This window comes from Hirundo rustica, chromosome 3 (genome assembly GCF_015227805.2).
Source record: "Hirundo rustica isolate bHirRus1 chromosome 3, bHirRus1.pri.v3, whole genome shotgun sequence".
Taxonomy (NCBI): domain Eukaryota; kingdom Metazoa; phylum Chordata; class Aves; order Passeriformes; family Hirundinidae; genus Hirundo; species Hirundo rustica.
In genome coordinates this window covers 1,480,354-1,505,543 of record NC_053452.1, presented here as the reverse complement: position 1 = coordinate 1,505,543, position 25,190 = coordinate 1,480,354, and the positions used below count along the sequence as shown (strand labels likewise).

The following is a 25,190-nucleotide window of genomic DNA, read 5'->3' as shown; positions in this document are numbered from 1 at the left end:
CTGGTGCTGAACACACGCTGTTCTGTGTCAGAAACAGTTACACAGCTTGGAATGGCTATTGAACAGCCCTGAACAAATAATAATTCTCACATATAAAGTTTAATGAAAGTCAAAATCCAATCCCTGCTTTACAAATTAAACATTGCAATAAGGGTATTTTCTTAAATCAGACTTGGATTTCAAATAGAACCTTGGTTCCAAAGACCACGTTTCAAAGCAGAAAATAAGTCAGTTTCAATGAAGTGTCATTTTGTAACAGCTATAAAACAACTTTTGGAAACATTTCTACACCTGAAATGAACTACAGCGCTGAAAGTACAGCTCGTATCATCCTCTCCTGAGAGATTTTTGGGTCCAGCATCTCTTTTAGAAGTAAAGTCCCTTTCTGGCACTCTAACAGTATAAAGACACACCTTGCACTCCTGATGCAGCTTTGCAGTTTCATTCCCTGCCGGGGAATGTCCAGCCCAGCAGAGCCCAGTGCTGTGGCAGGTGCAGCTCAGCTCAGGATGTGCCTCCCTGCTGCAGATCCTTCTCTCCAGGGGAATGATCATCCCAAGGAAGTTCAGCACAGTGACTCCTCTCACATGGTCTGGAGCTGATAAACCCTTGGACCTTTTTTCAGAAGATATCCCTGATCATTTAGGGATCCAATAAAGCTTTCGAAATCAGACACCTGGGAAAAGAAAGACAAGAATATCAAATCGGAGAATGATATCTTACCTGATGTAAAACAACATAAACCATTTGAAAGAACTCAGTGAAATAAAGTGGGCCAGGAATAGGTCAGGTTCCTGAGCAAACTGTTCACCTGCCAGGTCTGATACCATCAGTGCCCCTGTTTTGTTTGACTTACACACTGGTTTTACTGCAGTGTTATACAGAAGCAGCAGTCTCGCCTTTATCACATGAAGAAAGGATGCAGTTACAGATGTATAAATTCCAGTATCTACCACACAAAAGCACGATTTCTACAACCCTGCCTGATTTCCAGCTATAAAACTTTGAATGAGCAAAACCATTTTGTATATGAAGGGAGAATTAGAGTTAATGAAATTAATAAGTAGTCAATGGAGCAAAAAGTAGAGTTAGCTATCAATAATTCAATTTGGCTGAAGGCCCCACAAGTACAGAATGCAAATCAATTACAGGGCAGAATATTTGTTTGTATCCACGTGTCCTGCATGATGTTCCTTTCAACATATAGCTTTAGGATGTCTGAGGCAGGAATGAAAACCTGAAAGGCAAATTTAATCCAGAGGAGGTCATGCAGAAAGAGCACTGCACTGCTGAAACAGAGCACAGACACCACAAGTCTAAACTTGGGATCAAAACCTGTTGGAACCTGGGCACTGAGAATTCCAGGCTCTTTGTGCTCACAGGCTCTGACCCCCAAGCAAACACTGCATTGGACCTGAGCCCGTGGAAAAGGCTCCAAAATGGAGTGACAGCACTGGGATTGTGGGTGTGGAGTTTGGATAGAAGTGTGTGATAGCACAGGGTGGGAAACTCAGAGTTTAAGGATTTAGAATATAGTAACAGATATAAAGCAAGATGGAGGATTTAGGGCAGAGGCTGAGTCCTTCTTTTTCACCTTCTTCTCCATGGGTCTGGGTGGGATTTTGTAATTGGGTAGAAAAATCCACACTGCAGACCAAGGGTGGTTGGTTATTGGGTTAAAAGTAAAAATAATTCAGGTGTCATTTCTTAATTGGACAGTTTATCCTTAAAAGGCCTTGTAAAGATAGAGAGACAGAGCCATTTTTCACTTTGTTAGCTAGCACTCACGGTTTGTTAGACTGTAGCATAGATAAGAATTAATAAACATCTGAGTCTGAACAAGAAACAACATCTCTCGAGTATTTAATCCTGACAGTGGTAGAAAAAAGGATAAAAAATCAACGTGTCCTTTCAGGAGGCAGAGGGAGTGAAGCACTGAAAGCAACACTCGAGGAGCTCTGCTGAGCCCAACAGCGGCACACTGGTTACTTGTGCCATTGCAAAGAGGCAGAAATCCCCCTTGGCAATCCATAATTGCTGCTGGAGGAGCTGCTGGCCTCGCTCACCCGTATCTGCAGCTCCCTGGCGATGTGCCGCAGCTGCTGCAGGTCGAAGAGGTTGTTGTAGGTCCTCTCTGCAACGCTGCTCAGGGCAGACACGAACCTCTTGGCCTGTGAGCGATTGCTCATCCCAGAGCCGTGCTGGGAACGCTCAAAGTCCAGCTTTCCAAACTCATCCGAGTAGGTCCCCAGCATGCTACGAAGAGAGATCAAACCCTCAGCAGGAGAGAAAAGCAAACACACGTGGATTTGATTCCCAAACAGAACCGCTTGGGAGAGCTTTCGGAAGCCACACAGAAAACCACCCCCTAGCAAGTCACTCCCTAGGGAACTTAGACTAAGCATTCATCCAAATCGCTTTTAAACTTTAATTGTTCACCTGCACCGGAGAGTAATCGCAGTAATTACTGTGCCTGGACACACAGCTCCACTGTGATGACACAACCCATGAACCTAAGCAGCTGTATTTCACTTAGGGCTGCTGGCAGCTTTTAAAGAGCAGCTAACAAATCCAAGTAGTAGTTATCATGGGCCTAAAGCTTGATAAAGTGATTTCTTCACTGTGTTTGAATATGTAAAGAAGTTTCAAATGAATAGCACCGTGATGCTTCACCTATTTTTAAAGCTGTGTTTTCTATTACCTGTATTTCATTATCTCTATTACATCCTCAGCGTCTTCCTTGGTAGATTTCTCTCTTAATTCCAACCTTGATCGTGCCTTAAAACAGAAAAAAATACCCCACCAAGGTTTAAGATATATCACAGCTGATGTGAAATTTTAGCAGCAGAGACAGAACCTAAGCCTGCAGGATTAGAGGAAGAGTTTCTATTTTCTGTTAGTGTGTCAATGTCACCTCCTGCACACTTGAACTTTTAGGCTGTGGCTTGGAGTTTATTTGCTTTTTAGCAGGGTAGCCTTGTGAGGCAGCAGATCACTAACAGTGATTTCTGTGAGGGAAAACAAAAGCATTCTAACTTCAAGGTGGGCAGCAGGCTGTTCCTGCCTGCACCTCCTTTTTCTCCTTTTGCTGAATGTGATAGATTCTCTTTCCGTCTCCTCAAGGGTGCTTTGCTTTATAAGAAGTTTTAAGAAACAGAAACTCTTAAGAACTTCTAAGACTCTTGCATTCTCACTTTTTTTTTCTTTCTAACAAAACAAGAAAAGCACAGCGGTGAGCAAGCTGTAATAAATGATAGGATTTGGGTAGTACCTTAGGAATAATCTCTCTGCTTTCAATCCCTTCAGCATTCCAGCTTGCATTTACCTCTGTCAGTCGGATCAGGGACTCCAGCTGCCTCGTGGTGATGGGGGTGCTGTCTGCTCCTTGGTTCTGCTTCCGGAGCTCCAGGTAGAATTCCTGCAGGACTTGTGCAGCCTCGGGGGATAACTTTGGGTGCACGTACTGCCGAGCATATCCGACGTACTTCCTCAGCAGCTGATGGGGAATGGCATCAAAGTTTTCTCCTGTTGAGATCTAGCACCATTAAAAAGAGTCAGGTTTCTGTCTGGCAGAATGCTATACAATAAAAACTTCAATATCAAACCATCATCTTTATGCTTTAGCTGGTGAAGTCATCACTATAAGGGCTTTAGTATATTCAAGTCTCGACACTGTGCTCAGACATGTGTACAGACACATTTGGCCATTTCAGAAAAAGCAGCCAGTGCTTCTCATCTGCAGTGATAGGAAATGCCAAGTAGAATTCCTTATATAGGTAAATCCTTTCTCTAAAAGAGAAAAACCCAAATTCCCAATTGCTCCAGAGAAGACTAAACCGTCACTGCTGACATCCTGCTTCCAAAAGCACACGGGTTTACCTCCAGCAGGAGTATTTCTCCCAAGACCTGGCATTTGACAATATCACTTCTCAAAGCCATCACTGAAGTCTAATGAGAAAGGTGCTTCCTCTCCTGTACTTCCATGGACTTGCAGGTGCCCAGGGATTTGCTTCCACGCTGCTTTATTTGGACTCAACACTCCATGGCACCAAATTATTACGCCCAGCCCATTCTGTAGCTCCTTATCGAAACCCAACACGGCAGATTTGCTTCAGAGCGCCTCAGGCAGCAGCCCCAGCACCAGCCCCACCTTCAGCCTCTGCAGCAGGGGTCGATCTGAGGTGGCCTGGAGGACAGAGCGCTCCTGGGAGCTGCTGGCCCTGGTGACCGTGGCGCTGCTGCAGGCGGCGCGCCGGCCGGCCCGCATGGCCATCACGTGCTCGGACAGCAGGTGGTCGTGGTCCTCGTTGGGCGTGTCCAGCAGGATGAACACCAGGTCAAATCTTGACAGCAGGGCGCTCCCCATTCTGCAGGGAAGACAAGGGACTTGGAGCGCTTGGAGAATCGGAAGAAGTATAGCAACTCGGTGCTTTTTAGCTTCTTTTCGGTCCGAGCTGGGATTAAATGCTCCAAAGATGGTGCTTGGGCTCGGACTGTTCAGATGTTTGTTAATTCTTATCTATGGTACAGTCTCACAAGATGTGAGTGCTAGCTAACAAAGCAGAAAGTGGCCATTTAAGGATAAACTGACCAATTAGGAAATGACACCTAAATTATTTTTACTTTTAACCCAATAACCAACCACCTTTGTCCCGCAATGTGGATTTTTCTACCTAATTACAAAATCCCACCCAGACCCATGAAGAAGGTGAAAAAGAAGGACTCAGCCTCTGCCCTAAAACCTCCATCTTGCTTTATATCTATTACTATATTCTAAACCCTTAAACTCTGAGTTTCCCACCCTGTGCTATCACACACTTCTATCCAAACTCCACACCCACAATCCCAGTGCTGTCACTCCATTTTGGAGCCTTTTCCACGGGCTCAGGTCAATGCAGTGTTTGCTTGGGGGTCAGTGCCTGTGAGCACAGAAAGCCTGGAATTCTCAGTGCCCAGGGTTCCAACAGAACTCTGTTCCACCTCAAACACAGGTTAAAGATCCTGTCCTGCTCATTCAGAATAAAGTACAACAGCAATTTCTCTCTCAAAAGCTATTAAAAATTATTAAAGTTTGTGTTCACAAAATTCTAGAAAGCAATTGTAGACGAGCTACAGGAGTGCCAGAAGCATCTGCTCCTGAGTGTGAATTATCAAAGCAGCATTGCAGAAAGTGCTCACTTTAGGTTCTCAGACACTGTTTTGGCTTTGTTATAATGTCCTCCGACGGGGTTTGCTGCAGCAACAATGGATGTCCGAGCTGGCAGACTGCAAACGATGCCAGCTTTGGCCAGGCTGATGCTCTGCTGCTCCATGGCTTCCAACAAAGCCTGGTGCTGGTTTCCCATCTTGTCAAATTCATCTATTCCACAAATCCCTGGAAGCAATTAGAACAGGACAAGGACTTATCAGACAGCCCATGAACTGAAGGACAAGTGTGTGCTACAATCCAGTGCTACATCAGAAGCCCAACTCCGAACCCTAGGGACTGCAGGAGACGTGGGAACATCTCCACTTCAGCCAGCCTTGTTTTCACTCCATGGTAACGCAGCCAAACCGCTACGAACTCAGCCTGACTTGGGGATGCAGCATTTTGATTATTCATTAAGATGACAAAACAAGTTTTTAAAAATAGACAACGTATCTCATAAGCGAATCCTTTTTCCAAACCAGTAAGAGTCCAGCAGCTGACATCAAGCCAGATTCCTCAACAAAACAGAATCCTAGTTCTTTGACACAGTAAGTCTGGGATAGGAACTGGAGAACTGAAGTTTCCCTACACTCTAGGAAAGCAGGAACAGCCACTGGAGAAGCTCAGAACTTCCCATGGTGTGGAAACCCAGTGTCATGCTTCAGAGATTTTTAGTCCACAGTTAAGCAAGCACCTTGGCTTAGCCCTCCTGCCCCTCACATATGGCTACACAGAACCCGTGGAGTACGTGGATTACCTTGATCTCCAAGCACTAAGGCACCAGCTTCCAAGGCAAAATCTCCAGAAGTGCCATCCCTGGACAGTGTAACAGTCAGGCCAGAGCTGGTGGAAGTGTTACCACAGACATACACACCTCGAGGAGCGACGTTACACACGGCCTGGAAGAGAAACAAATACCTTTTCCCTCCCTAAAATGAAGAATTTCCTGAGCCTCATCCTAGAGAAACAATTCCAAGTAAACCCAGATTTATTTCTTTCTACTGAACGTGGCCCAGCAGTAAAGCTTTAACTGCTTGCAGCTCCAAGACACATACAAAAGGAGTAACTTTTCTTGGATGGCATTCTTTTTTTAAGTAACAATATGAAAAAACAAATCAGTTACTCTATGCTGGAGAGTCCCCATTCAATAAAAGAATCATTTTAAAATAAGTTTGTTTGTTAAGATGCTTGCATGCAAATCCATCACTTTGGCTAAGTTATTGCAAATCATATCCTAACGCAACAGGTCCACATCAGAAAGAGACTTTAAAGAAGGTCTGGGTGAATTCTGTCCCTCGTTCACTTCACGGAAACCATGGAAAAAGACATGGAATTTAAAAATCACTCAGTTTAAGGACAAAAAATAAATCTATTCCTAATTGTCACAGTCATGCAGAAATGCCTACCGAGACCAAAACCCAAACACAGCAGCAGGTCCTTTTCCCAAAAAGTCAAGATCTGTGCCAGCAACACAGAAATAGGGTACAGAATGGAAGTAAACCCCACAGGAGGAGAGTTACATAGTATTTAGAGTTGCATTTGTTCAGTGATTAATTATTTTATTTCACCATGGACCAGCTAAATGCAGACAGGAAGGAGTGAACCAAGGAGTCTACCCTTTGGTCTTAGCACAGTTATCCTACCGTGGTTGCAAGCCAAGATAACAAGGAAACAGAGGAAAGCAGAAAATAGTAATCAAGGAAACCATACCTGCAACATTTGACTTTTTCCTAATCCTGGATCTCCAACAACCAGGACATGTGGATCTCCTCGCACTGGGATTCTGTTCTTGTCATCCACAAACTTCTGGCATCCTCCAAACAAGGCCAGGGCCAAACCTGCCTTCACAATCTATTGGGGTACAGGCCACCACTGGTAAGTATTTGATTGTGGTGACAACACTGACAGCTCCCTAGGACTGGCTGCAATAACCTTTCCTTCTGGATCACTGAACTCAAGGGTGCAAGGCTGCCTGACACCACAAGAGACTCTGAGCCACCTGTAAAAACAGTCCCTGCCCCTTCCCCCCGTCCCAGATAACTCCTTCAGGAGCTGAATGTGTGATAAACATTTCAAACTGGAATTGCAAGCAGAGCTTTTAAATGACTTACCTCGTGGCCATAGATTGCAGGACAAAGAGAGCTGGAAAGCAAAGCACAAGGGAACGTAAGTGGGTGATAAATCGTGTGTCACTATAAATAATCACCTGTCCTCTCTCTCTCATCACACAACACCTTAAGAAACAGGTAAGACTTTTTGGGTAGCTGTTGAATTTCCAACAGAAATCGGCAGCATCAAATTTCTTGAAATTTTTGGACAACCAGAAATGACTGAAGTAAGGAAAGCTTTTGACTTGAGTCCCCACAAAGACAAAGGAGAATCAGCCCCCCAGTGTTACCTGCACCTAATTCTTGTCTTAACCAAGTCAATACCTGGAACCCTCCTTTTAAAGAGCTGCTTTTGTGCTCTTGTGTATTTTTAGTCTGAGCTGAGGGTCTTGCACTGAGGGTAAGTCTGACACAACTTACTTCACAATGAGCTTGAACAGATTTTCCTCAGCTTGAATTTCTTGGATGGCATAGAGGTCTTTAAGGGAAAATTCCATAAACGATCTCTGAAAAGTCTCATCATCAAAATTCTTCAGTTTTTGTCCTTTACTGTTGCTGACAGAATTTGCCTCGATGTACAATAAGAACAGACACTTGTCATTCTTATTTTTAGAAGCTCCTGTTAGAAAAATTCAGAAAGGATGATGGAGCATTTTTTTTTCTGTCAATGTGTACTCATGTTATCTACAAACGGCATAGAATAATTCAGAAATTTAAGTACTGAACATCTGCACTTTGTAAAATTGACGCAGAATAAATTTCTAGTTACACTTGCTCCTTGAAGTTCCCCCCACTTATACAAACAACAAAATATTTTGCTGAATTGGAGGGCATATGTCTAAAGAGAACTTTGTCCCAGAATAAATGAATTTTCCCAAGGAGCGACCGTTGTCGTTCTTGTGTAAGCACTACCAAAAAAGCCCACCCTAGGAAAAAAGGAGTCTCAGATGCTGCCCTTCACCTTCCTCGGTGCTTGACACCTTCACTATGCCCGTGACTGTGACCATGTCTCCTGGGACACAGCTGTCCACCAGATCCTGCACCAGCTCGCACTCGATGGTGCGCGGGATCCGTCCCGCTTCCCGCTGGTCGTCCGACATCAGCTCCTGCACCCTGCAACACACGAGGGGCAGCTGGGACACCACGCTGCACCTTCCAGCCCAGCTGTGGCACACAGCACCTGCAGCCCCGGGCAGCTTTTCCAGCCCACACTTCACTAAATGGGTGTAAAACTGGGCACGGAACCCAGAAGTGTGGTGGCTGCGAGCGCCGAGGTGAAGTTCAGGTTTTCTACCACTGACGAGTGGAAATAAGTACAGCAATTGAAGTATGAAAGAAATGAAGAGCTCACACATTATAGTTCTCCAACCCTGGAAAAGCCCAAGGAATTTTGCAGACCATAACAAGAAGAGCAGTTGTTTAGTAGTAGTTTAGCAAAGCAGCTGTGATAAACAGCTCCCTCTGGAGCTGCTACCAACAGCACGAGTTTTCACGAGTGTCACTTCAAACCAAGATTTTAACTCTCCAGTTTCCTTCCAGCTCATTCACAGCTGACCAATGCAATTAGAAATGACTGAGAAAAGCGGCAAAGAGCACAAACTGAGCATCTCTCCACGAGCTCTGTAAGGGCAGAAGGAATTGCCAGGAAAATATTACAGGGCGAGTTACAAAGTATACCAGTGCTTGGATAAAACAGCTGCTTTGGGATACAAATGCTGGAATGTGCTTGAAAAATATTATCAAAATCACTCAGTGTAACAGGAGTTGAGCCATCCTGTCACTTTCTGAGTGTCCTGTCACTTCAGGTTTTTGTGCTTACTTGACAGACTGCCAGTCCACCGTGGTGGTTAGAGGAGAGCTCCTGTCAGCTGTGAAGGACCGGCCCCGGCACTCGGGAACAAGGCACTGCAACAACAGGAATCCTGATTCACTCCCAGCCTTTTGGAAACTCCAAAAGGTGAAATTGCCTTACTTGATTAAAAACAAACAAAAACGAAACCAAAAAACCCACAAAAAGCCCCAAAATCCAAAAAAACACCCAACAAAACAAACAAACAAACAAAGGAAAGCGAAGCAATATAATTCCAGGAAAAAAAGCCAGGTCAATTTTGGCTACAAATTAGGATGCAGATAATTAATGAGGATCTATCAAGCACAGACACCTGACCCATAGCTGTTAGAGCAAACACAGCTGAACTGTGTGATCCCCTCAGTGAACCGGTTGGAGAATAACCAGGCACTGTCCTATGTCCAATGACTTCTTAAGTCCAGATAACAAACAGTAAAATTAAAATAGAAAGTTCTAAACAAAGTAAAATTAAAATAGAAAATTCTAAACAACAAAAAAAAAAATCTCAAACAAACAACGTAAGCGTAGAAAACTGCCACAGCAAGGTGAAAAGGTCTTTTCAAACCTTTCAAACCTAACTGGTGAAATGGAAATTAAGAGAGAGATAATAATTTTTTTTTTCAGCTTTCAGGGAATTTCTCCCTGTTTTTCTGCCACCCATCCTGCTCCAGCAGCATACATTTGTTTACAAGTAACGAGGGTCTGAAGTAAGAAAAACCGCAAGAAAAACCCGGTGCATTTAATTACTTTTCAGCGCGCCAGTCGCTCGACCTGGCTTCAAAGACCTTTTGTTTCTCCTTCTTTTCACCTTCTGCGAAACACAACGAAAAGCACGAAGCTCAGTGGTTTTTCGGCTGACCTTGGTGGGCAGGGTGTACTTCCCGTCGGGGAGAGGGACTCTCTGCACATCCCCACAGGCGGCACAGACGAAGGCCAGGTTGGTGCACAGGGGTTTGATGTTGCTGACCCTCACCACGGTGCCACGCAGGGCGATGTATTTGCCGTAGCAGTTGGCCCGGACGTTTTTCAGCTGCGTTAGGGGCTCGTAGTTGTACACCCTGCGTCAGCACACAGGAGATGAGGACAAAAACAACCTCCAAACCCACCCAACCATACACAGACCGAAATTCCTCCTCACAATTAAAGATGGTAATGCAAAAAAAAAAAAAAAAAAAAAAGCTTCAAAGTATTTTTTCGGCAGACCCGTGGCACAGTTTTTGGTTCTTGCTCTAGAAAGCAGCAGAACATTCAACATTCTTCAGGTGAATCGACCTCAACAGCCTCAAACTGTGCAGCTTATCCAGTGACTCCTCTGGCCTAGCAACACTTTAAGATCATCCATAACTGTCTCTTTCCGTAGCTTCGGATCACTTAGACTGGAATTTAGACTTGTGACACAGAGGGACCAAAGTTTTATTGCGGCTCTGCCACCACCAGCAGGGAGTTAAAAACAATAATTAAAAAGAAAATAGTTTTTTAAAAAGTAATTTAAACTCCAATAGAGATCACACAAACCCAGTTCCCTCAGAGCCTTGAGGGGTGAGATGCCATTACTTCTGATAAAGGAAAAAAAATGTTCTAAGGACTTGTTTCATTAAAAACTTCTCCAGTCAACAGAGATTCAAATAATTCTGCTTTTAATCAATGTACATTATATAGAACGCCTGTTCTACTTATGAGCCGCTTCTCTACTGACAAGTTTTCCTAGCTCAAGCTGTTTGTTCAGCTTATAAAGTTTCATTTCACTTTTTTTTCTTCACAAGGGCATGAAGTCGTGGTGAAGAAAAAAGCGAAACGCAGGGTGTTCCTCTAGAAAAGTTCCACAGAGCCCTGCAAGCCTTCACCACGCATGGACAATGGCAGGGATCAGCCAGGAAACAAACCAGCTCCTCCTTGGGAAAGAGGAATTATCCAGCAGCCCTTACCTGGCGTGGATGAGAGGCACGTTTATGATAGGCTCCCCATCCAGGGGCAAACCCTCCTGCACCTGCAGCTCTGCTGCGTGTCTCTCCAGGTCCTTGGTGAGCACCTGTGTGCAACAGCAACAGGAAGGGGGACACAGATGCCCACAGCAGTTAGAACTACCCAGGAGTTAGAACTACGTTTGGTTTTAGTCAGCTGCTCCAGTGACGAGCAAGCAAAATGCACCAAGACCAAAGGAAGGGGGGGAGATTGAAGGGTTTGAGTTTTAAATAAACAGACATTTCCCCTAAGACACAAAAAACACAAGAGACACGGGGTTTGTGAGGTAATTGCCTCTAAAAGTCACTTTAAAAGATTCTTTTTTGCTGCGAGGGTTCTGCTTGAGCAGAGCCTGGTGTTTACCTGGTGAATCGCCAGCCCCATGCACTGCAGTATTTTCTGAGGCATGTCCCTTAGCTCGGCAGATATGTCTGGTAGCGATTTAGTCAGCTCCCTGTCCTGGATTAGCTCCTTATAATCCACGAGAATGCTTCCTTTTCTTTCTATTTCATCCTGGGAAACACCATAAATGACAAAATACATTTCAAATTAGTAGCAGAAGAGTGAAATTATGCCCTAAATGTTTCAGGTCTCTGATGGACCCGCTAAAAATCTGTAGTGTTCTTGTACCAACAACGGGTTGTTGGGGTGGCTTTGGTTTTTTTTACCTTGTCATAAAGCTCAATACGCTGCACAAAGAACTTTTCAAAGGCTTGAGTCTTCTGGACAAAAGGAGACTTGTCATTGTAAACTAATTAGAAACACACCACGTTAGTGACAGGAATAATCCTTTCCACCTCACAAAATACAGAAAGGGGTAATTTGTCTTCCCTTGTTTTTCTGCATTGCTAAACTAAGGCAGATGATAGAACTCCGCAGTATCCCAGTAATGATGACAAAAGTTACAGCATATCACAAGTCTTTATGGTATTTATATTTTTATATGTGAAAATCTGGTTGTTCTTTATTGAGCTTATTAACTCTACTAACACTACATGAAACTAATTTTAGGGGAAAAAAAATTAATTTAAATACTTGCTACACGTAATTTTGGTCTAAAGATACCTTCAGAGAAATAAAGTTTCCAGCCCTTATAGGGAATAAATTGTTCCATCGTTGATTGGACTAGTCGAGGTTTTGCTGGGGGAAGAAAAAAAAAAATAAATAAAAAATTAACGTGGATTGCAAGAATACGGATAGCGAAATTTTTGCAAGTTTTCTTCTCAGTGATTGTTTCGACCACGGGAGACAAGGAGCTGTAATTGCCCAGCACAGCTCGTTAAAAGAAGAGCATTACGGCTTCAGAAAGCAGGTAGAAGCCCGGGGGCTGGCTCACCGGGGTCGGGCATCCTTTTGGGCTCTCCCTTCTGTCCTCTGCCTCGCCATCCTCCTCCTCCTCCTCTCCACGCTCCTCTCCATCCTCCGCGCCACCGCTGCGAGCCTCTGCCCCGCGCGCATCCCCCGCCCCTGAGGTCCCTGCTCATCTCCCGCCACGCGGCAGCAAGCCCAGGCGAGGAAACCAACTCCGGCAGGAGGTATTTAATTTCCACTGGCGCCGTTTCCCGGAGGGAACCTCGCGGGGAGGCGGGGAGCGGCGCGGCCGAGGCTCCCCGGGGCCGGGCCGGCCATGGCCGCCCTCAGCGGCGGCTCCCGCCCGGCGCGCGGCGGCACCGCGCATGCGCGCTCGCCCCGGCGGCTGCGCGGGCGGGGCCCGGCGCGAGCGGCCGCCATGGAGGGCGGCCCGGGCGCGCGCATCCGTGAGGGCGACTGCGCCGTGCTCAAGCGGGACGAGGTGTTCAAGGCCGTGTCGGTGCTGCGCCGCAGGTGAGCGCCGCGCCCGCGGCTCCCGGGGGCCCGTCGGAGCCTCGGCGCCGGCTTTGAGGCTTCCTCCTCCGCCCGCCCCCGCTGCGGCTGTGGCGGGCCGCGGCGGAGGGAAGCGGCTCCCGGTGCCCGTCCCGGGCGCCAGGCGGGAATAGCGGCCTCGGTTCTTGTGGCAAAAAAACCCCTTAAAGCCGGCAGATGTCCCGGCCGCGTTTCTGATAAGACTTTTGAAAGAGACTTAAGGGGGTTTTGCGTTGCGCGTGGCCGCCGCGGCAGGCGGTTTCCGCGCGATGCTGATAGGGGCTGTTAATGGTCCTGAGCGTGCTCGGCGCTGTGGGTGTGCGGGAGGATGTGTGCTGGCACTGCTGCTTCTGCCGGGAAAGGTCTCCCGTTCCCTTCTCCCAACTGGCGCGGCAAGAAAGCGCCTGCAGCCCGGCAGGGAATGCCGAAATCCCGGGCTCTCCCCCTGGCAGCAGACACGCAAATTTTGGAGATCAGTGTGTAGAAGTTGGGTAGGTAAGGTGGCCAGATGTCTGATTCAGTAGGATGGAGATTTAAAGGTGCTGTACTCGAACGAGACTGGTTTGAAAATGGTGCAGTTCAGAATTAGTGGCGGGTGTAATTTGCACGATTTGCAGGTTTTGATTTGAATGTGAGTGTGGCATAGATCCTGCTTCGTTTGCCAAGAGATCGGTGTTTCCAGGGACAGCAGGGCAGCCTGTGTTGGTCAGCCTGAATGTTAAAGGTTTTGTGGATCTTGTTTTTTGTGAAGGAAGGAAAAAATGTGCACCTGCCCTGGTGCGATCAAAATGAAAAGGATGGTAATTTTTTTAAAATGAAACATCTCCAGGATTACAAGACACACTCTGCTGTCTGGTTTTTTCCCATCAACAGTCTTTTGGTAAATGTGATTTCAGAGGAGCTTGGCAAAATAACAGGACCGTGCTCATCTTTTTGCTGCTACTCTGCATGACCCAGCTTGGATTTAACATATTTCAGACTTTCTCTGTCAAAAAATGGTGCTGACAAGTGCCACAGCCTCGAAAATTCTTTTAAACTGACAAAAGAAGTTCCTCCCGTATGATCTATTTAAGGTCTTTGTTCTTTTCTTGATCAGTTTCGGTTTAATGTGGGCTTTGCGGTTAATTTCGCTCTTGATACAGATGAAAATGTCATATATAAAGCTATAGATCAGGCTCGAGTATAGTGGGTTTCAGAGCCAGTAAAAAGAATGCTTTAAGTGTTACTCACTTTGTCTGTTGTTTCAGAAAAATCATTTTTGAGAAGCAGTGGTTCTACCTGGATAACGCCATCGGGCACGTTTATGGAACCACCTTTGAAGTAACCAGCGGTGGAAACCTCCAGCCAAAGCAAGAGGTGGAAGAGACTACCACAGGTATCCCAGAGGAAAAACGATTTCGAACTGATCTGTTTCTTTGATGACGCCCAAGAAATTGGGAAAGCATTCTATTAATCATTTGTTAACTTCATGCTGCTTGCATTCTTTCTGTGGTAGAAGTGCACGGTTTTGTCGTCATCAGTGGTTTCACCAGCCCTGTAACAAATAATCTCTTTAACGTGGGAGAAGATTTGAGCCTCAGTCTGGGTGATTTTTGTTTACATTAAATTTCACCTCACACATTGCATTTCCTTGCTTAGGCTGTACTTTGCGAGGCCGTGAGAGGTGTAACCATGTGTGTGTAACCACGAGAAATCTGCTTTCTGTGCCACTAAAATCATGTGTTTCTCCCACTTAATTGAAGCTAGATTTTACAAGTCTATATCCTTTTCCTTTAGAAACAAAGGAAGCAGGGACAGATAATCGTAACATAGTTGACGATGGGAAGTCTCAAAAACTGACTCATGATGACATAAAGGCTTTGAAGGACAAGGGTATTAAAGGACAGGTAAAAATAAGGTTTTGGTGTCATTTCTGTGCTACCTTGATGGTTCTGTTTTAGTTTCTGAAAAAGAACATTCTTTTTGTCAGCGCTTTTTCTTTGTTCTTCTGGTCGAGTCGTGGTTTTCTTGGTTTTGTGCTAAGGCTGTTTTCAGAGAAAACTTTATGTAAGGTTGGCAACTTTGTCAGAGGAGAGTGAAGAACAAATTTTTATGGCATCAGAAGTCGTAACAGATAAAAAAGTACAGCCCACATCATCTCCATTTAGTTTTGCTCATGTATGAGGTTCAAAACACCATTCCTGTACTACAGAGGTATTAAAATTGTGCAACGATTAAACTACCAAAGGTGTAGGAAAATATTATGGCCAAACAACGAAACCTTAACAAACAACACTGTGTAACAGCGCACGCTGGTGGTGCATTTATCAGGGCTGATGCTGGGGCTTTATCTGTGCCTGGAAAACTGAGAGTATTCCCAAGAGATCAGTTGTGTTCTGTGAGAAAAGGGCTTGCTGTTTAAGCCTGCACCTTTCATAAAGTGAGGGATCTTTAAGCCATCCTAAATTGTTACTGAAGCGTTGCAGCCGGTTCTGTTCTGCAGATGCTGTCAGGCAAAATCCTCTCTCATCTTTGGTCTACCCTCTCTAACGAAATCAGGAAATTGCTCATGCTTACATCAAGTTCATCTCCTGTTTGCATCTTGCTCCTTGGAGCAGTTTTTCTGCTTTTTGCCTGCCGGGTGCAGGGAGTTTGGGATGGTCCTTCTGTTTCCATGGCTGTGATATCTCTTGGAGAAGAATGTGCTAATCAGGCTGACAGCTTTGATGGGTTTTGTTTTCACTGCCCGTGGCAGAAGATCCCTCTGACTTTCCTCAGCATGCCTGTGTTGTGCATCTCCTGCGCTTTTATTAACTCTGCTTTCTGGACTGCAGCTGAATATTCATTTTAAGCTCCGTTAGAATCTGAATTCCTGTTTGTGAATGGCGTGTCTTGGTGATGCAGGATATTTCCCTCCTTCCTCACTAAATTTTACTGGAACACAAAAAAACCCCCTACAAAACAACATAAACAACCCAGACACTGAATTTCTTTTTTTCCTAGAATAAAGCAAGAAATGAAGAGATTCTGTTTCAAATCATTAATAACACATGCTAAGCGTTTGAAGGAACAATAGCCTGAAAAGCAGCAATAGGAAGTGAGGAGTACTTGCACCACTCTGTTTTTTGAGCAGGTTTTTATAGTGCAAGGGAAGTGTCCAAATTGAAAATAGTTCTTTTTTTCATCTGTCCCCTCCATGTTTAATAGAACCCATTTCAGCAGTTAAACTACTTGGATCACAGAACCCAAAATAGCAGCATCTTTGTTCTTGTGTTGCTGGCATGGACACAAACCCCGAGCAAGGAGAGTCCTGTTGGATGAGTCCTGCTCATCCCTCCAGCTGGAATCTGAAAGCATGAGAAAGAGCTGGCTTGGCAAAGGGTGGAGATTACAACAAGGAGTCCAAGAAACCCAGACTGGAATTCTGGGAAGACCTGGGAGCTAGAGAAGGAAAAAATCAGGAGGAGTATTGCAGGAAGTAATAAACGCTAAGGAATTGGACGTTGTGCAAAGAGTTGGTGCAGTAGCGTGGCAGAATTTGTGAGACTGAACAGATTATTGGAGTGAGGGAGAGGTCTGGTGATTAACCAGAGGGGAGGAACTACATAAAAACTGGGAAAAAATGCCCTCAGGAATGCTGGAATCAGAGAGACCCAAAGAGGGAGTTGGTTATATTACTGAATATTCCAGGATAAACATTCTCAGGTCTATGATTTTTATGCAGAACTATGTGATTAAATCCCTACACATGATGTAATGCCTCGCTGGTCCTGTTGGTTAACAGAGATTGACTTTGCCTTTAGTGTCAGCAGAAGTTCATGGTATTCTACTGGAAGAAAATATTTTCAGTGTTTGTTTAAAAAAAATTCTGTCTGTGAAGTGAATGAGAAATAAATGCTAGCTGTAACAAAAATGAATTGTCTCTTCCAAGGAAATAGTCCAACAGTTAATAGAGAACAGTACAACATTCAGAGACAAAACAGAATTTGCTCAAGATAAATACATAAAGAAGAAGAAAAAAAAGTAAGTGGATTTTAAAATGTGAAAAATACTCCGTAATTCCCTAAATAGTTGAGATTAAAATAAGACCGTTACTGTGGTTTTTTTCCAGATATGAGGCAGTTATTACAATTGTGAAGCCATCCACTCGCATCCTTTCAACCATGTATTATGCAAGGGAACCTGGAAAAATCAAGTGAGTTGCCATCAAGTTCCTTTTTTCAGATGCTAACAGAAAATACTTTAATACTTTTTAAACACCTGCACTATACCAAAGTGTGCAATACCCACCTTCCTTCTCTCCTCTTTTGGGGTTCAGTGAAAGATACCGTGACGCAGAAAATGAATCGGTATTGCAGCAAACAGGAGAACTCTTTTGCGTGCAGCACCAGAATTTACCATTTCCTATCAACACCAGCTTCCTAATTACCCACACAGACAGAAGTGCTTTGATTTTCAAAGGTACCTCTTACCTGCTTTGGCTGGTGGCCAAACATCTCTGTTTTCTGGCCCAGCGACAAGATAACCAGAATCGCTGTCTTTAACGCGTCAGGGATTCAAAATCCTCAATCAGAATTCTCCAGAGTTTATTTAAAAACCTGTGGGTAGCCGTGGGGTTGGAGTCAGAGGGGGCCCTGACTACAGAGACCTGGCCCTGTTTGATTTTTCCACTCACCTGAGATACATTGTTACAGATATTAAAGTCAGACTGATACATTTTTTAATGCAGGAATAGTAGATCTAAGATGCTGAGATTGAAAATCTTCAAATATATGCTATTTAAGGCTTCTCAAGCCCTTTTTCCTTCTCCTTCCACCCTCTCTGTCACTTGGCTGCTCTTTATTATTCAAGATCCGCTGTAATTTGCGTAGCTGTCCCCGAGTCTCTTCAGTGCACGTGTCGGGTTTTGGTCCTGGCTGGCAGGTGGTGCAAAACAGGTGGAAACCACAAGGGAATCATTACTGGATCAGGAATTGCATCCATACAAAGCTGGCATGCCAGAGACAAAACAAAGATTAAAAATAATACTTTCTCTGACTTGGACATGTGCATCCTATGTGTGTCCTGGCTTTTGCTTCTCCTGGCTGATTTCCCGTTGGCTCCAGCTCTTCACTATGAGTTTGTGTGGTGACTCTGAAGGTCGCTGATGCTTTTCCTGAACCTGCCTGTAACCCAACTTCTTTGGCAGGCTCCTGTGCTAGCAGGGAGCGTCCCTCTAAGCAAACTGATGTCTGTTCAACCCCTGTTGTGTTGCAGCCACCTGAGATACGACACCCTGGCTCAGATGCTGACTTTGGGGAACATCCACGCTGGCATCAAGATGATTGTGATGGAGACGTGTGCAGGCCTGGTGCTGGGGGCTGTGATGGAGAGGATGGGGGGTGAGCTGCACCTCAGCCATGCACACACCTCTGGGACACTGCTGGAAGGCAGCACTCCAAAAACGCTCCCTCAGCTTTTGAAAGCTGGGCTTTGACACCTCCAGCATCCCGGCAGAAACTTGGTTTTCCGCTGGGGAAAGTTTTTGCATCAGTTGGATTTAGTTTTCACTAATTAAAAAAACTGTAAAAAAAATGAGAATTCTATGATTAATTTTGATTAAATTGATAGCCTTGTATGTAGAGCTGTTTTAGTTCCTCTCTTTGCATAATGACATCGAGGTCACAAAAAGCTGTAAGGAGCTTGTGTGGAGATTCTTCCCAGACACCTGGAGTTCCAGGAAAACGAATGGCAGAAAACAGGAACAGTGCCACTGGAATTGTGACAGCACTGGAAACGCTGCTGTTCCTCGTGTTCACTGCACCAGATTTGGTGTCTTTTGAAAGTTATGTGACATTTCCTTGAGCATATCCCAGGAGAAGTTTGACTCCTGATTGGTTTTTCAAACGCAGTTAATCAGTTTCATTATTCCAAGACAGCAGACAGAGGTGAAAATTCTATTCCAGAAGCTTGGAAAGGCAGGAAGTGACGTGACGATGTGATGTGCACACTGTCTGGTGTCTGGGAAGCACACAGGCAGCAACTTTTGGCCATAGGGCCACTTCTTGAAGTAAATAAGATACAATTTCAGTGAACTATTAGAGAAGTTATTTTTTGTGTGTTTGACATCTCACAGCTCTTCCTTTAGGGCCTGGATGTTGAAGAAATTCCTTGCCTAATAAAGCTCTTTAAATTCACTTTTGGGTTTTATCCAAGCAACTCCATAAATAATTAACAGCAACTGAATAAATTTTGCCTTTTAATTATTCATTAAATTAGCTCGTTCTAGCAGTTTGTCACTGCTCATATGTTGTGATGTTCTGAGCTAATGCTAAATACGTGTCCAATACACAAATATTCCATGATACGGAATATCGTATCATGGAATATTTGTGTATTAGACAAATATTTATGGATTTATGGAATTTTATCTAAAAAATTTATGGATTTTGATTCTTTCCCTCGCACAGGCTACGGATCCATCATTCAGATGTACCCAGGAGGGGGACCTGTTAGAGCTGCCACCGGCTGTTTTGGATTTCCCAAGGCTTTTTTTGATAACCTGCACGAGTTTCCTCTCAGCAAAGTGCAGAGTCTCCTGTCTGGGACCTTCACGGAGACTCTGCCTGCAGAGCCTGAGGAGAACACGCTGGTGGAAGAGGACAGCAATGGATTGAGTGAGGACAAACAGCAGGAACCAGAGGAGGAACCTCCCCCCGAAGCACCTATGGACATCAACCCAACAGAGGAGCGAGACGCCATGGACATTAATGCTGAAGATGCAGAATTTAAAGAGAGCAAAGAAAAAGAAAATAAAGAAAATGTAAGAATGCTTCTTTAAGAGTCAAAACATGAAAATGCAGCCCAGGCAATAATGACTGGATAAATAATTAGCAGTTAAAGTGCCAACTGTTTGTTTTGTCATTCAAAGGTTCGGGAAAAGCAAATAAAACAGTGGGAGAGAAGGAAAAAGCTGAGAGAAGCTGCTGCTTTGCTGAGAGAGAAGAATGCTGATGGGTGAGTGTGCTTAGAGCTCTCATCGTTTGGGAATGGTGTTCCCCATTTAATGCTCCCGCTGAAACACCCCAGACCATGGGATCCTTTATGGGTCACGGGATGGAGCAGAGAACTGAGGGCACAGAAGGCACTGGTTGAGATTTATTTTCCTTTAATTTAAATGGTTTGAAATGATTTACAAGTCAACTAAATACAAGTAAATATTAAAAATGGGAAAAAATATCTAAAGAAAAGCAGAATCCGGGTAGAATCCAATTCAAAATGACTGCCAGAAAAAAAATCACAGGATTCTAATTGGCAAAGTAGAACCTGAGGTTTTAAGTTCATTAAAGTGGAACTGAATTTGTTGTTCTGGGGTGGGTTTTTTTTGATTAGTATGCTTTTTAGAAACTCATTTCCTTTTTACACAGGGGAAAAAAAACCTCATAACTTGATTTTACCTGCTTTAGCCAGGATGGATTATTCCTGAAGAACAATTCAGCACAACGATCATAAATTAACACATCATAAATTTAAAACAAATACAATCAATATGTTCCTAGAAATTGAGCTCCAGAATAGTGTAAGAGCACTTGGTGGGTGTGACTTTTTCCCTGCGTTCTTAGCAAATGCTGAAGTGATTCAAGTTAACCAGGTAACATTAATTAGGTTAATTTAATGACATTCATATTATTTTCTTTTCCCTCCAAAAAACATTGATTCACTGGAAATGAAGCTGTTCTGCCTGGATAAGTTTTACTGCACTTTTACTGCATATTTTTAAATGCTGGTATATAATTTTTGGGTTTTATTACTACGAAATGTTTTAACTCGTGCTCATCCATGTTCCTCATGTAGCACATTTAAGTGGCAGAGTTTCTAAAGATGCAGAACCAGCTCATTCCGTGCTCTCTGAAGCAGTGAAATGGCCAAGCAGGTTTGTGAAGAGCCCTGCACACCTGTCTGATGTGTTCTGTTCTGCCACTGAGCTGCCAGAACAGTGGCAGTGTTTGGGTCTGGCTTCACTGCTGCACCATCACTCATTAATGTCTGTCTGTGATGGGGCAAAGGCAGAATGAATATTTGACTTCACTTGTCATTTCCTTCCCTGTAAAGCTACATTCAGTGGTTGATTGAGTTCAAGGAGGCCTCTCTGGTGTTTGCCTCTTGTTTATTTGTTTTCTATCACTTTCATCCTCCTTTGAAAGCTGTAAGCAGTGGCATTCCTGAAGGGATGAGTGATTCCTGGCTTTAGCTGGATGGGGGTAAACAGAATTTATTGTGCCTGAGAGCTCAGCCCTGATCCCCTTTCTTCGTTTTATAGCCACTGCTCCTGGGGATCAGGAGCCACAGAAAACTTGGCACGGAGTAAGGAAATGCTTCAGATTAACAGCTCTGTACCTGAGCAGAAGCAGAAAGGAACAATAAGGGTTTGGGGGTTTTTTGCAGGAGAGAATCAGGGAAAGGATAGGGAAAAGGGTGCTCAGCATTGGAGGTGGGGAGGAAGAGTAAAGAAAAGCTGTCCACGAGATGAAGGTGGGTACCAACTTCAGGAGAAAGCTTTAAATCTAACAGTGTTTATTAGTGAATGTAGGAGATACCATTTCAGTCCAATTTCCACCTTCTGTGCTGCTGTGTGGTAAAACATTGTACTGGATCTGTTTGTTCAACCCCTTTTATGAGAGCTGAGGTCTGATGTCAGGCCACTGAGGGGGAGGAGGAAGATACTCATTGGGTATCTGGTGTTCTTTTAAAGAATACTCAGAGATGGACTGTTCCATCTTCCTGACACTGTGGAAGCAGAAATGTTCAGAATCAGACCCTCTCCCTCCCTCTGGCTGTTCCCCCCTCAGCCAGTGCATCCATTTTGTGCCTGGCCAGGCTCCCTGCCGGCAGCAATCTGTGCTGCCATGTGCAAGAGCAGCATTTGATCTTCCCCAGTCCCTCAGCTCTCACCTCCCTTCCTGGAGCCCCTGGCAGTGCCAGTGCAGCGTTCCAAACCTTCCAAGGCCCGGGAGGAGCCTGCTGGCCTCACCACGGAATTCTCCTGAGGTGTGCATTTGAAGTAAAATGGTCTGCAAGGCCATGGCTGGCAACCCACCAGAGCAGGAACAATTGAAAAGGAATCAGCTCACCTCCTCCTCTCTGTTGTGTTTACAAAATTGAGCATCAATTTTTTACCTCCCTTTTGCCAGGCAAGTTTAACTCTGCTCCAGTGCCGCACGTTCCCCTGGAGAACAAATGTTAAGTGATGGGGCACCTCAGCAGTCTCTGCACGCTGTGAAGAAGGGGTTTAATTAGCCTGTTCTTTCTGCACAAGCACAACTTAATAACTAATTAACTAATTATCAACCATTTCTTTCTAGTTCAGCAGTGATTGTTTTTGGATTAAAACTGGAGATAGCAGTAGAGAATCTCGCCCATCTGTAGACCCGAGTTTATCGTGTGATGTTAGAATGAGGATGGAGAGTAACATATGATGAAGCTTTTAGGTTGTCAAGGGCATAGTTTCTTTTTAAAAGATTTTTAGTCATGCCTGTTAAGGATTTGTTCTCTCTTTAAATATTTTTATATAGAACTATTAAATGATGACCGCTCAGTCTAAAGAGTCACGACTAAGGTCACATTCTAAGCAACATCTGGCAGTCACAAAACTTAAACTGCATTTGGAAAATGGTCTTGGGGCAGAGCAGGCAGGATGACATTTCTTAGATTGTAAGAATTATTGTGGAGTGCTCCTGCACCGCATTTAATATTCTGCACCTTGGGGAGCAGTGCTTCAGCCTCTTAATTACGCCGGTAGGAAGTCCTGATTTGTTTTCACATTTGGGGAGTTGTCAGAGCAATGAAAACACGCTGATGAGACACTTCCAAGCTGTAATTGATTGCTGTGCTAAGTAGGAGGAAATGGCACTAGTGAGGAGGTTTCAGAAGCAGAAAACTAACCTGCATGAAACTTTTTTTTGCAGATTAATTGTAGCCAGCAAGTTTCATCCCACGCCCTTGTTACTTTCTTTATTGGAATTCGTTGCCCCTTCGAGGCCTTTTGTTGTCTACTGCCAATATAAAGAGGTAAATGAGGATGTTACTTGAGCTGTTACAGCTCGAGGGTGGTGCCATTCTGCTGCGTAACCTCCTCTCCGGTTTCCCTAAGCCCTTGTTAGAATGTTACACCAAGCTGAGAGAAAGAGGGGGAGTCATCAACCTCAAACTGTCTGAAACCTGGCTACGGAACTACCAGGTAAGGATCTGCCCGAAAGAGGCAATTCTGGGGAGCAAAACATTCCCTGAAAATAGGGGGGAGGTTGAAACAATGAAACAACGTGTGAGCTCAGGGATTTGCTCTACCCAAGAGTGCTGGGGATTCTTCCCAAGTGGCTGCTGCTGCTTGTGGCCGGGAGAAGAATCGGCATCGTGTCCCGTAAGCTGGAGTCACTGCAGGGGCTGGGCGCTCAGGGTGGATGCTCACAGGTGCTGGCCGTGGGCTGCGTTCCGGGCGCGCTTTGGTGTCGGTTGGTTGTTTTAAAGGTTCTGCCAGATCGCAGCCACCCAAAGCTGACCATGAGCGGAGGGGGCGGGTACCTCCTGTCCGGCATCACCGTCGTCCCGGAGAAGGGCAGAGCTGAGTGCGCTCACGCGGAGGAAACAAAGCTGGAGGAGCCCTCATCGAAAAGATGCAAACTTCAAGGCCTTCCTTGTTAACGGCCGGGGAACTGACTTGTGGTTTAGAGCTCAGGAGTTTAGTGAAATAACAAGTCCTTTCAGGGCTGTGCCCGTCGTGCGTCTGTCAGAACTGCGGGGGAGGGAGGAGCGTCCTGCTCCTTAGCAGTTCCCATCATCTGACTGTCAAGGAAAACCCTTGGGAGCAAACATCCCACTGAACTCACAGGAGCCTCAAGAAGGAGAGAAGATCAGGAGGAGACAGAGCCTCAGCGCAGGCATTCTGTTTGTTTGTTGCCAAATCTGAATAGGAGGAGGGTTTTTTAAAAGGTTTAGTGGGAATCAACACATCCGGTTTAGCTTTCTGTTCTCCCACAAAGGCATCAGAGGATTCTCCTCAGGATTCCACGTGCTGATCTGCTCCCACTTGGGACACAGAACTGGGCTCTGTCCAGTCGTTTAAGAAAGTAGGATGAACAGCAAAAAATCATACACCTTTTTTTCCAAAGGAATAATAAAAAGAGAAATCTAATAGTAGAGATGACCCCATGCTTACAGCATGACTCCACATTTTCCTGAAATAGAGGAGGAAGTGCATGCTCTTAAATTAAAATACGAAATATTTAAACAGTGTCAGTATTGTCTGTCATTCTCCGAGACGTTTCCTGAGAGGTGCTGTATGTTTTTAAGATATTACTGTTTTGGAAACTGCTGTATGGATATTTATTTATTCTACTGTTGGGTCTTTCAGATGTCGGGCTTTCTTTTTTTTTAAATAATTTTTTTCAACTTTGCATTTGCCATTTCAATTAAACCACAGGATGTTTTCCCTAAAGAGCTTTCTCTTCTTTTCCTTACTTTTCAGAAATAAAGGTCCAGCAGAGGCTTTACTCTGCTGGCTGCAGCCCATTACAGCCCAGGGGAGCTCAGTGGGGCTTGGCTTCTGCTCTGGAACTCCCTCATCAGTGTCTGGGGTGGCTGCACAGAACCTGGAGCTTTGGAATCAAGGGCTGAGACTTGCTAAAGCTGTAAAATTCAGCATCTTGAGAAGAGTAATGCTCTTTCAGGGCAGCATTAGCACAAAACAGAGGGTGTATTTCACGCAAAGACGCAGTTAAAGGTTTCTCTTGGGAGAACAGGTACACTACATCTCCAGGTTTTATCTACCTCTGCTTTTTGTGAGCTTCCCCGTGTTGTTTTTTCTAGTTATTGGGAAGATTCTCCTCTCCTCCTTATGTGAACAGCCCATAAAAGGGGAGGATGTAGATTTCACCACCTCTTCCTTCTAGACAGCTGCTTATCCTAGATATTGTGACAATGGAAACAATAACGTGGGAAAAACATATTTGCACAGATTAGTTTGAGAAATTAAACAGTGTTGGAACAGATGAGGAGTTAATTTGGATCAAAGCCAAACTGGCTCCATTTCACCAGCAGTGACACTGACACAGCTTTTATAATCCCTGTAAAATGCAGTGAAAATGAGTAAGAAAACAAGAAATAAATCATTATTGAGATCTCAGATTTCTACCTCCCTCTCTTGCTCATGCAAACTGGCAAACAAAATGTACAGATGGGCTCCTTGTGACTTGTAAAAGGTTGTGCACAATCCACACCTGATCCCAGC

General features: G+C 44.6%; 2 protein-coding genes across 3 annotated transcripts; one reads left to right on the top strand and one right to left on the bottom strand.

Annotated features, from left to right (window-relative positions):
• Window positions 1-83: 83 nt before the first annotated feature.
• On the bottom strand, window positions 84-12,753 carry MCM8 (minichromosome maintenance 8 homologous recombination repair factor). Its single transcript, XM_040059236.1, has 18 exons — window positions 12,444-12,753; window positions 12,173-12,247; window positions 11,776-11,858; window positions 11,471-11,620; window positions 11,071-11,174; window positions 10,005-10,203; window positions 9,116-9,201; window positions 8,258-8,409; window positions 7,717-7,915; window positions 7,300-7,330; window positions 6,899-7,039; window positions 5,946-6,087; window positions 5,179-5,374; window positions 4,151-4,367; window positions 3,326-3,535; window positions 2,702-2,778; window positions 2,067-2,256; window positions 84-676 (listed from the first exon to the last, which is right to left on the bottom strand). The coding sequence occupies exons 1-18, from the start codon at window positions 12,589-12,591 to the stop codon at window positions 584-586; spliced, it is 2,493 nt and encodes an 830-aa protein (XP_039915170.1). The 5' UTR covers window positions 12,592-12,753; the 3' UTR covers window positions 84-583.
• Window positions 12,754-12,818: 65 nt separating this feature from the next.
• Window positions 12,819-24,333, top strand: TRMT6 (tRNA methyltransferase 6 non-catalytic subunit). 2 transcript variants are annotated; one of them, XM_040059241.2, is made up of 11 exons: window positions 12,819-12,931; window positions 14,197-14,324; window positions 14,726-14,835; window positions 16,860-16,951; window positions 17,040-17,123; window positions 18,185-18,309; window positions 19,378-19,730; window positions 19,839-19,924; window positions 22,873-22,975; window positions 23,058-23,144; window positions 23,432-24,333. In XM_040059241.2, the coding sequence occupies exons 1-11, from the start codon at window positions 12,837-12,839 to the stop codon at window positions 23,603-23,605; spliced, it is 1,437 nt and encodes a 478-aa protein (XP_039915175.1). In that variant the 5' UTR covers window positions 12,819-12,836; the 3' UTR covers window positions 23,606-24,333. The 2 variants fall into 2 exon arrangements, with proteins under 2 accessions (XP_039915175.1, XP_039915174.1); XM_040059240.2 differs by having other exon boundaries at window positions 23,058-23,575.
• Window positions 24,334-25,190: the final 857 nt, after the last annotated feature.

Excerpts from the sequence above, each read along its gene's own strand:
- MCM8 (XM_040059236.1), bottom strand. The coding sequence starts at position 12,591 with ATGAGCAGGGACCTCAGGGGCGGGGGATGCGCGCGGGGCAGAGGCTCG. Across the intron at positions 11,859-12,172 it reads GAAACTTTATTTCTCTGAAG|TTTACAATGACAAGTCTCCT; the intron begins GTATCTTTAGAC and ends GTTTCTAATTAG. Across the intron at positions 7,331-7,716 it reads CTGTTCAAGCTCATTGTGAA|CTCTCTTTGTCCTGCAATCT; the intron begins GTAAGTTGTGTC and ends TTTGCTTTCCAG.
- TRMT6 (XM_040059240.2), top strand. The coding sequence starts at position 12,837 with ATGGAGGGCGGCCCGGGCGCGCGCATCCGTGAGGGCGACTGCGCCGTG. Across the intron at positions 16,952-17,039 it reads ATAAAGAAGAAGAAAAAAAA|ATATGAGGCAGTTATTACAA; the intron begins GTAAGTGGATTT and ends GTTTTTTTCCAG. Across the intron at positions 19,731-19,838 it reads AAAAAGAAAATAAAGAAAAT|GTTCGGGAAAAGCAAATAAA; the intron begins GTAAGAATGCTT and ends TGTCATTCAAAG.